Here is an 11441-nt window from a genome sequence, read left to right on the forward strand (position 1 = left end):
TGAGGGCCCCCCCCCCCCGCCCCCCACCGAGTACACAAATTTTTGTGCACCGGGCCTCTAGTAATTAATAATCAGGCAGTGAGATATTTACTGATTGGTATGTCATGGCTAGAGAATATAACTTCTTAATTACACCTAAAATCTTGTTACAAGATTTACTTATTAGTATTTTTTAACTTTAAAGGTCTAATATAGTCCTGGCTGGTGTGGCTCAGTTGGTTGGAGCATCGTTTCATACACCAAAAGGTGGTGGGCTCAATTCCCAGTCAGGGCATATACCCAGCTTGTGGGGGTTTTTTTGTTTTTTTAAAAAAATATATTTTATTGATTTTTTTACAGAGAGGAAGGGAGAGGGATAGAGAGTTAGAAACATTGATGAGAGAGAAAGATGAGAGAGAAACATCGATCAGCTGCCTCCTGCACACCCCCTACTGGGGATGTGCCTGCAACCAAGGTATATACCCTTGACCGGAATCGAACCTGGGACCCTTCAGTCCCCAGGCCGATGCTCTATCCAGTGAGCCAAACCAGCTAGGGCCCCAGCTTGTGGGTTTGATCCCCAGTTGGGGCGCATTCAGGAGGCAACTAATTGATGTCTCTCTCTCTCTCTCTCTCTCTCTCTCTCTCTCTCTCTCTCTCTCTCTTTCTCTTTCCCATCCAAAATCTGAAACCAGTAAAGAAAAATTTTTTTAATAAAGCCCCAATACAATTATCTCTAGAAGTGGGAAAACAGAAACATCCTTGTAATCATGTCAATATATTAAGTGCCACAGAGAATGCCAATGAATGTTTTTCTGGCTGTACTTAAATTGTCTACAACAGAAATGGTATAATATAGTTAAACCAGGACAAATTTTACATATAAAAACCACCACCTTGGGATGGCACTGGGTACTTACCCTTTCCTGTGATGTTTGATAGCGGAGGTGAAGAGCCGTGGGGTCCCAATCTACAGCAATATAGGCATTTCCAATGAAAGCTTTGTCTTCCCCACAATCTATTTTACAGCCTCTGCAAAATCTAAAGGCAGAAAAAAGATATACCAAGAAAGGAATAATTATGAAGGAATCAAATTTTTCTTTATCAGAAATATTCTTCTCCCTTTCTAACATTCCTTCTTGGGTTCACAGTTTGTCCTGGGCTTCTTTTTTTTTAATTGTTTTATTGCTTAAAGTATTACAAAGGGTATTACATATGTGTCCTTTTTTTCCCCCCGCCCTTGACAATCCCCTGGCCTCCCCTACCCCCCAGTGTCTTATGTCCATTGGTTATGCTTATATGCATGCATACAAGTCCTTCGGTTGATCTCTTACCCCCCTTCCTCCTGCCCCCCTGTCCTGGGCTTCTTACTTCAAACTAATAAATGCACTAATATATATTAATCATTATTAGTATTTCAGGGAATCATGCTTATCACTTTTCAAGTCTTTGGCTTTTCAAAGTACTTGATAACAATTTATTAATTCATATAAACTATATGAACTTTGTAGCAAAGAAGTACTATGGGAATTGGATATTTGAGATAGTACACCACTAAAGGCATTCTAAATTCAGTTATTTAATGTTCTGAGGATAATTTATCTGGTATAACAATGCCCAATTTCCTTGTTTGTAAAGTGGGACATTAAATAAATGTATATAAAAATGTATGGAGTGGGGGAGGGACCATGACAAAGCCATGGTTCCAATGTCTATTTTAAACTCAGTTTGATAAGTCTATTACAGTTTTCTGAAGGCTGACTTCAGTATTCAAGCATTTTCCAACCTGGAGTAATACTGGTCAATCTTTATAACTCTTCTAAAAACTAAAACAGACTTCCAGCAAAGTCTAGTATGTAGACTATGTTCTACTGGGCTCAGAATTGCTATATTAATTTCTAATTAAGGAGCAGAAGGCATAGAATAATGAATGTTGATCATAAACTATGAATTTGATGCGACTATAGAGTTTAAAAAACCAGATGTCTCAATAGTAAAACTTATCAGACTTCACAAGGAAGAGATGACTGAACAATTCCCAAATTTATTTCAACTTCTCAGTCTAAAACTGAGAAATCTTATTAAAAAGGTATAATATCTGGAGCTACAATTCTACTAAAATTTTTCTTTTGCAGAAGGTTACTTTACCTATACCATGGGCACCAAGCACAGGAGTTCCCATCTTTCTGCACAACTCGTAGAGTGAATGGATATTGATAGCCCATACTGTCATCACTGAAACAGAACATAAACCAAAGAGCGTAAGAAAAATTTCTGATTTGAGTTCTCAACTCCTTTTCATCTTCCCATGAAATAATCCTCGGAAGGGGCATCTGTCGTAGTAGCATGCTCACATTTACAGCTCCATGCTGCTTATCCTAACCCATTAGCTGGGCCCTGTACCACCCACACACAGGGCTCCCATGCTGTATCCCTGCTTACAGAAGTGTAGACATACTAGACTGCCAGAAGTCTCTGAGAGAGTCCATGTGGAAGGATAAGCTAATCAAACGCCAATTATCCTTCAGCCCTAATCCTATCAGAAGACTTAATTCACATTAGACTAAAATAATTAGATCTTTCCGTGGCAAGAATATTGACATACCACAGAAGGCTGAAAGGTCATGTTTTTTGTTTGTTGTTTTTAGAAAGAGTGAAAGGAAGAGTGGAGGGGAGGGAGGGAGAGAGAAAAAACGATGTGAGAGAGACACATTGATTGGTTGCCTCCCACATTCGCCCCACCCAGAGCCAGGGTTCAAACGGCAACCCAAGTAAGTGTCCTTGACCAGGAATCAAACCCTCCACCCTACAACCAGAGGATCAATGCTCTAACCACTGAGAAAATTGGCCAGGGCTCATAATGGTTTTTAGAGAAGTTGACTATATATTTAGAAGCTTTCTTTCATCAGAACCCCTGATGTGGTACATGCTAGGTAACCCTTTTCCCTTGTCTTAACTACTCAAAGCTATAAACTACATAACATTAATTTTAGAGTGACATCTTTTAACTATAAGGTAGCCTTGTGAGGTCTCAACTTTAAAAAAAATGTATGTATCCTTACTAAGAAGCAACGCAAGGAATATAACATAAGAGCAGTATACTTTATGGCTCAGTTGGCAACTGGTAGTGGCTACTACATGGCTGCTGATGGTAATGAAGCCATGATAAGGACTCACTGTTACCTTAAGCCTTATCTAATCATCAAAAGACCCAAAACCATAACAAATACCTGTTTAGCTAATAGAACTTCTTTACTTTCTTTACTCAGTTCACAAAGAGGCAGAACTCTCACTTGCACAATTATAGCAAGAAAATGATCTACAATTCAACTGAGAAATAAATAAAGGACCACAATCCCAATGATTGTTAGAAGTAAATACATTTAGTAATCCAATAGAACAGTGGTAGGAGGAATAGAAAGAAAACAGAAGGTGTTTATTCTTTAATTACTCTTATGAAATATAATAATTTCTTGTGAAATTATTCCATATTAAAATTACATGGTATGGAAACAATCCAACTGTTATGGCATGAGACTTATTCAGAATTCACGTATAGATATACACACTATTGCTCCCATTCTGATTTTCAGAGGGTTGAGATGATACAAATTCCCTGGTGAATTCATACTCCATTTTTGCAGAAAAGAAGTCAAGAATATTACCTGAAGCATTTAAAGCAGCAGGAGGGATTAGTGAATAAAAGGATTATTAGACACTAGAATGTCTAGGTGAAGAAAGGAATCTGTATATACTCTCCTACTGAAAAGATCAAACCAAAGGATGAATTATATACTCCCTGGATGGTTCTTCAAAGAGTGTTTAAACCTACATAAAATGGGTCCTATAAGTCACACAGAATTCCTATACATTCTTCTGGAGTTTGGAAACCACAGGTCTAAGCTGATCCCCTGAACTCACCAATCCTGAGCGTGGTTACTAGCTTCCTGAGGTGGGAGTGGGCTGGCTAATCGAGATACTTGAATCCAAACTGAATCATACAGGTCTTTCTTCCGGGTATGCACAGTACATGGAACAATCAGTGGCATTCCAAAGAGGCTGGGGCGATTCTTCTGAGATGACAGGAAATATAGTTCCGTCCTCATCTATAAGTATAAACAAGAGAAGAGAGAAAACTGAGAAGAGAGGCCTTTCATTCCTCCCTTTTGTTCTTCTACAACTACCAATAACATGCATTACTATCAATTTCAAATTAGTCACTACTACTCTTTATTAACATGAAGACAAATTTACAGTGGAATCACTGGAAGGTTGAGGTACTGCCAATTTCAGAGTGGCTATCTATCAAACTTGGATTTTCAGCATTTAATATTTTCAAACTAGTTTTCTCTGATAAACATTTCACATACACACACTGAATCATATGTAAAAACTAGTAATTATTTTGTAGCTCAAGGCTTTTAAGCAATTAAAACCCTTTCTCTAGAAAATATGGCAATAAACCAATACTCCCTCAAAATAAAATTCTCAGAAAATAAGCTGCTGACAACTGGAGACCTTTGGAGACTTATGAAACCAGTCATTTTAATTTTGTAACAATTTATCCACCTTCCTAAAAGTAGCTGAATGGCTATGATATATATATTTTTAATATTTTATTCATTTTTTTTACAGAGAGGAAGAGAGAGGGATAGAGAGTTAGAAACATCGATGAGAGAGAAACATCAATTAGCTGCCTCCTGCACACCCCCTACTGGGGATGTGCCCGCAACCAAGGTACATGCCCTTGACCGGAATCGAACCTGGGACCTTTCAGTCCGCAGGCCGACGCTCTATCCACTGAGCCAAACCAGTTAGGGCTAATTTTTTAAAATATGTGACAAATTAAAAGTAAGGTACAATTTAAAAATATTTGCTTTGAGTATGTTAAGTTGAAATTCCTTAATAAAGATACTGCACAGAATTAGCTTGGAAATGGTTGCTTAATAAAACAAAAACTTAGTATAATAGATTGTTGGGAGTTCAGGATTATTTAAAAAAGCTGCTAAGCACTTAGACATTTAATTCTTTTGGTTGGCCTTTATATAGTAGTTAGAGAAGCTAAGTCAACAACTTATAAACTCACTAAGGGTTAGCTAGTTTCCAAGTGAAAAGACTTTTATTTCTGATTCTCAAGCATTTTATTTTGCAATTATTCAATTAAGCTTAGCTAAATACATGATTTTAAGGCTCTATTTCATGTGTTGATATTATTATTATTATTATTATTATTATTATTATTATTACTACTACTATAGGCCCAGTGCATGAAATTCGTGCACGAGGGAGGGGGGTGTCCCTCAGCCAGCCTGCACCCTCTCCAATTCAAAACTCCTCGAGGCTCAGAGTTCTTAATATATGATCTGATAATACTTGGTAAAAACAAAACAAAAAAAAGCCCTAGCGGTTTGGCTCAGTGGATAGAGTGTCGGCCTGTGGACTAAAGGGTCCCAGGTTCGATTCCGGTTAAGGACACATGCCTGGGTTGCGGGCTAGGTCCCTGGTAGGGGACATGCAGGAGGCAGCTGATCACTGACTCTCATCATTGATATTGATGTTTCTCTCTCTCTCCCTCTCCCTTCCTCTCTGAAAGCAATAAAAAAAATATATTAAAAAAAAAGAGGTGGGGAAATGCATGAATCACCCAATTATTTTAGCTAATGGGACCAGTAGGAACTGTGTTTAAAGACAATTTCAAGTCACAAATGTATCCTGTAATTCTATAGGCTGTCCACTCACACAATCCTGTCTAAAACATGGTCCATAGAACATCATCTACATAGTCAGAAACTTACTTTAGTCAAGAGTTACTAATTCAAAGGGGAGGGGGGAGTACATTTCAAAGAATTAGCAAAAATCAAATAGCTGTGTAACCACGAGTCAGGTCAACAAACAGAATATAACCAACACTCCAAAAGCCTCCCTCTTGCTTCCTTTCCATTAAGAAATCTTCCTTTCTTCTAAAGGAAGTTGGAAGAGGTATTGAAGTATTATCCCCTAAAGCCTGTGAAGGGAGCATAGCCCTGTTGAGACCTTGATTATGGACTTCTGGCTTCCAGAACTGTGAAAGAATAAATTTGTTGTTTTAAGCCACCAAGTTTGTGGTAATTTGTTATAGTCGTCCTAGGAAACAACTTATCTTGCCCAAGAACATTTTTGGTGCCCTTCCATCCCCAAGCAAACAAACAAAACCTTCTCCAAAGACATCCATACTTATATGGTAGAGAAGATGTACTTGCCTACATGAACATATAAGAGACACACACTGTTAAAAGAAAATAGTATGTACTACCATCCTGTTGCTGCTTAAAAATGAGTGAGAAATGTCATTTCATAGACAGGCTATGATCCCTTACAATAGCATACATAACACATTGAAAGTGCACAAAATGAAAATGTTGCAAAGACAGAAAATGGCTGTCTCACAAATGACACTGGCAAGACCAGCAGTAACTTGCCTAACATCAAACTAACCATTTTTCGGTGGACTGCAATGATGTAACCTGTAAAGGGATTGTCAGGAAGAGATGGCATATGACCATTCACCATTCCATTTGTGAAGCTCTTCTCAGTTCCACATGGCACAACAGTGTTTGGCATTCCATTGGGGATGAATATTGGTCGGGGCAGGTCCCCATTGGTGGTTAGGGTTAACATTCCATTTGTGGATGGGGAAGAGGAGATATCTACAAATTCAAAGATAAATACAGCACCATAAGCTTGTGGTACTTCCATCTTTTTTCTCAAATATTGTGAGGATCTAAACTACTGATAGTAGTCTCTTTTAACAAAGGACAAGGAGAAATTATAGTTCAAATAATAATTCTAGATTGATCAGAAGATTTTAATTTCAGATTTTACTTCTATAACTCACACTTAAGACTAAATGGCAAAGAAAGATTAACTTCTGGAAAGTGTAAGTCGAATTTTTGCAGAAACCTTTGCTAGCACCATGTTGTGGCACCCAAACAGTTCTAGCACTTGTTTTCTTTTTCCTCTCCTCTAAAAATTCATTTCTCCATTCCTCTAAAAATGTTCTGTCAAGTGTGACAGTCTCTATCCAGAGATAGAGACTTTTCCTTTTAATTATTTCATTTTTTTAAAAATTTATTTTTTAGAGCAGTTTTTAGATTCATAGCAAAATAAAGAAGGTACAGAAATTTCCCACATATTCCTTGCCTCTACACATGCATAGCCTCCCCACTAATAATCCCGCCACCAGACTGGTACATTTGTTATAAATGATGACAGATGTTGCTTTTTAAATTAAAATGAAATACATTTCCTCAGTCTCATTAGCCACATTTCAAGGGCTCAACAGTCCATGTGACTAATGGATAATGTATTGACTAATGGTCAAGATTACAGAAAATTTCCATCACTGCAGAGAGTTCTATTGGCCAGTGAAGATCTAAACAAAAAAGCATTATTAAATCATTTACCCATCAGTCTTATCTATTTAATGCCAGAGAAGTGCTTTATAATTGGGGAATGGACCTAATTATCAACAGTATAAAAAAGAATAAACAAACCGTATCAATGGCCAAAAGACTCATTAGATGACCATATTAAATTATATGCAAATATTTGATAAACAAATTCCTTTTTAGTCATATTAATTATCATGTTTTCTGATAGTATACTCTTCTCACACCAGCTATTGCCATGTTAGTATTAGATAAAAGAGCAAAAAGAGATCTGAATTCCAGTGGTAAATTAACTCATAACTCATCTACTTAACTTAGTTACTTAGGTTCTCTAAATTTTAGGTTCCTCATCTATAAAATGAAGAATTTGAGCCAAATTATCACAAAGGTTTCCTTCAGCCTCCAAAATTCTTTTGCTCTAATATCCTCAGCCCAAACAAATATAAAAAGGATGCTAACTCTTAGCCCAGAATTTAAAGCTGAAATCATGAAAAGAAACTCCAGTTCTACCATACCTGTCAGTATCGGACTAGAAGCTGAAACTGGAGATCCAGGGATGGGAATTTCAAATGCGCACAAATATCCACTCACTGAGAGTCGTACTTTTTGGTTGTCCTGAGGGAAATTCTATAGAAAAAGAGACAAGGTAAGAGATGTTTCAGATACGATGGAAAATGAACTCTGTGATATATTTGAAGCGAATGTCTTAGATGATTTTATCACTAAATAAACAAGATGAATGAACAATATGTCTCAACTAACTAAAAGGTGAAAGCTTGATAAGTTAACCTCATTGACAAAATCATTATCTATCCCTTTCCACAGAAAGAAAGTGTGTTGTGTATAACTGGTTTTTAAGTTTTGTCCTTCACTTCAGGCATCTAAAGCCAACACCCTCAGAGAGATCTCACCTTTGCATTACACATGAACAAAATGTCAATAAGGTGGGGGAGTTTGTTCAGAAACCCCACAGATAAATATAAGTAATACTAATGGTAGGAACTCAATTTAGAATTGGCAATATATTTATTAAATTGCTTGTTTCTCCAGCTGGTATTCAGGAGGAAGTGGTTTGTGTCAATTTATCTTTACTCTCTAAATTCCTAGTGTGTTAAAGGCCAAGTATATATATTCATAAATAAATACTAAAAACACACATTCATAAATACATAAAATACTTTAACCTAGGATAATTCTAGTGACATTGGTAATACAGAAGAGCTGCCAAGCACAGCAGCAGCAGTCACTGGAGGACATCTATACTGTCGTAACACAGCTAGGTCACTCTATATAGGCAGCCTTGGCTTACATAATTCCCTTCTTTTAAAAATACCACCATGATTATTACTCCTTTATTCTGGCAGACAACCCTTTTAAATTTCTGGGATGGAAATTTTTTGGGGGGAGGGGGAAATTTTTATAAGCTTATTTAAGCCAAACTGACAAAATATGTTGGGGAGCAAGATCTCAAATGTTCCAGAGAATGGTATGAAAGACTTGACAAATTTTTTTGTTCAGCTGTTGCGTTTTAATATCTCGCTCAGTCACTTAACATCATAATTAATGGAGAAAACTGCTCTTTGAAGGTTAGAATCAAGGGTTTCCTACAAGAATAGTTAATATTACCTTTATGTTGGAACCATGTACTTCTGCAAGAAGGATTTGTTCTGATTTAAGTCCACAGAGATCACTCAGCTGTTTTTTTAAACCTGTGTACTTTTCATCCATATTCAGTCTTAGTCCATAACGTACAGGGGTAGTACCATCCAACTTAATAACTAGTAATGAGAAAAGATCTATTATCAATAAAATGTGTGTGTGTGTCTATGACTTGGAAATGACAAACATTTCAATCTAGAATTTTAATTTTATATGCAAACACTGTAACAGATGATACTTAGGGATTATATTAAAATAGTTTTATTTTTTTGAATGCTCATCTGATATGGAAGTGTGAGTGGCTTTGCAAGATTTTAAAGAGAGTTTCTGGCATATCTAAAACTAAAAGAGGAGTCAATAGGCACAAAAATGAACACATGTTCCAAGTCTTTCAAACCTTAAATCATGTCTGAAATTAGATTGCTATATTATAACAGGCTATCAATTTTTATGAGAATGCATAAACAAATGACCATACTTACAAATTCACGCTGTTTGAATAAGGTAAATATTTTTTCAGAACTTTGTAACCTACCTGTTATTTCTAAGTGCATATAACTGTCCATTGGTAGCGGCAAAGACAAAAAATTGAATGGGTCAAATCGGACACTTATATGACCACATGTCTTGCATTTGACTTGGGACCTTAACTGCCCATGAAACAAATCTACAACAATTGATCTATTCCTTCTCAGATGGTTGTCCCAGGCCTATCAAGAAAAAAGATTAGAGAAAAAAAAATTTTTTTTTAAAATTCAAAAGAATAGTATTTCTACACAAATTCAAAGAAACTACTAGTAGTTAAATGAGATTTAAATGTCAAGAACATAATCCTTCACAGTCATTAAAAATATAAAAACTTTCTCCCTACAAACATAATTTAGATATAAAATTAAAAATGTGATTCTCTCTGTTTAAACTATAAAATATTAAATTCAGATGGAAAATCCTATTATTTTCTTTGTTCTTATCATGGTGACAATGACGATTATTAGAGTTCTTTGTCCATTAAAAAGGAAATAAAATGTGCCTATTGGTCACTGCACACATTACTTAGCAATTATGGAGATTCTTGAAGTTACTGAATAAACATCCTCTCCCTAAAGTGTACAATGTGAAAAGGCAACATTTTTCTGTTTTCATTTAAGGCTGCTTTGTTTTGGCATTACTGCACAAAAACAAAGAAGATAAATAAAAATTCCTTTACTTTCATAGTAAAATTCTGATCACAGAATTTAAGTTGTGCAACATATATTTGTGGCCAGAACATTTAATTTATTGCTTACATTAGAAACTCAAAACTGACAAACCTCTGCAGCCACTTCCCAGTCTGGCCGGCCATTGCTGTCCTTCAGTTCCACATATGGCTTCTCATGGACTCGGTTGAGATCTTCATGAAGACCATCCAAGAGAAAAGCCAGAAGTTCTTGGGAGTCTTGTTGCTGGAACCCATTAAACCTGGGAGCATATTTTGCTATGGTCCACTAGATATAAGAGTTGGAAGTAAACAAATTATTTTCTACCCCATAATATTTGGAATGAACATGCCTCATAATTCAACCAGAGGCATTATAAGAAGGTAAATAGTATGGTATTTAATCTGTCTCTATTTCAGCAAATATATTTTGGATAATCATGAAAGCTTTCTAATCTTAATCTCAAATGACCAAAAGCAAAAAATGTATTTTGGCCAATATTATATCCCAGTTTTATATCCCAGTTCAGCAAACAGTTCTTTAGATACTCAGATGTTATTTAAAACAGATAAGGCAGAAATATTAAAATAGCATTTGCTCACATTAAGAGTTACTATTTGTAAGTTTTCTTTTACAGATAACTTTTCTGGTCTTATTGCATCCTAACTGTTATTATTAGAGGCAGAACAGACTCATGTTTAACTGTGAGGACTTACAAACTAGCTTGCAACCTTGGGCAGGATATTTAGCTGCTGTGAGCCTTAGTTTCTCAGCCATAAAATGGGGATAATAATATCGCTTTTGTATTATAGGGCCATATAGAAAATTAAATGAGTTACTACACATAAAATGTGAACAGTGCCTGGTAAGTGGTAGTCAAATTTTTAGCTATTGTAATTATTAATTTTTAACCTAAAAAGATTTTACCTTGTTTTAAAATAGAGATGAAAACAATCCTAACTTCACTAAAATTCACTACAAATGACATTAATATAAAATTTTACCCATTAATTATATTCTTTCTTTCTGCCACTTTAAAAAATTCTACAAATAGAACTTATTATCACAATAATATTAAAGATGTATTGAGTATCATTAATTAGACTCAGAGGTCTATCTTGCAGTTAGAATATTGCTAATAGTGATAGATTAACAAAGAAAGGTTTAATACATATATATA

The 11441-nt window shown here is 35.8% G+C and overlaps 1 protein-coding gene across 7 annotated transcripts in view; it reads right to left on the minus strand.

Annotated features, from left to right (window-relative positions):
• USP32 (ubiquitin specific peptidase 32) overlaps positions 1-11441 on the minus strand; it is a 123231-nt gene that overhangs the window by 13045 nt on the left and 98745 nt on the right. For all 7 annotated transcript variants that reach the window (XM_014531590.1, XM_005858550.2, XM_014531570.1 and 4 more), the window contains 8 exons: positions 10376-10549; positions 9601-9775; positions 9033-9184; positions 7922-8033; positions 6454-6665; positions 3901-4085; positions 2128-2214; positions 900-1020 (listed from right to left, as the gene is read on the minus strand). In XM_014531590.1, coding sequence (XP_014387076.1) covers positions 900-1020; positions 2128-2214; positions 3901-4085; positions 6454-6665; positions 7922-8033; positions 9033-9184; positions 9601-9775; positions 10376-10549 — 1218 coding nt within the window. The remainder of the gene's footprint in view (positions 1-899; positions 1021-2127; positions 2215-3900; positions 4086-6453; positions 6666-7921; positions 8034-9032; positions 9185-9600; positions 9776-10375; positions 10550-11441) is intronic.

This window comes from Myotis brandtii, unplaced genomic scaffold, assembly GCF_000412655.1.
Source record: "Myotis brandtii unplaced genomic scaffold, ASM41265v1 scaffold120, whole genome shotgun sequence".
NCBI classification, from domain to species: domain Eukaryota; kingdom Metazoa; phylum Chordata; class Mammalia; order Chiroptera; family Vespertilionidae; genus Myotis; species Myotis brandtii.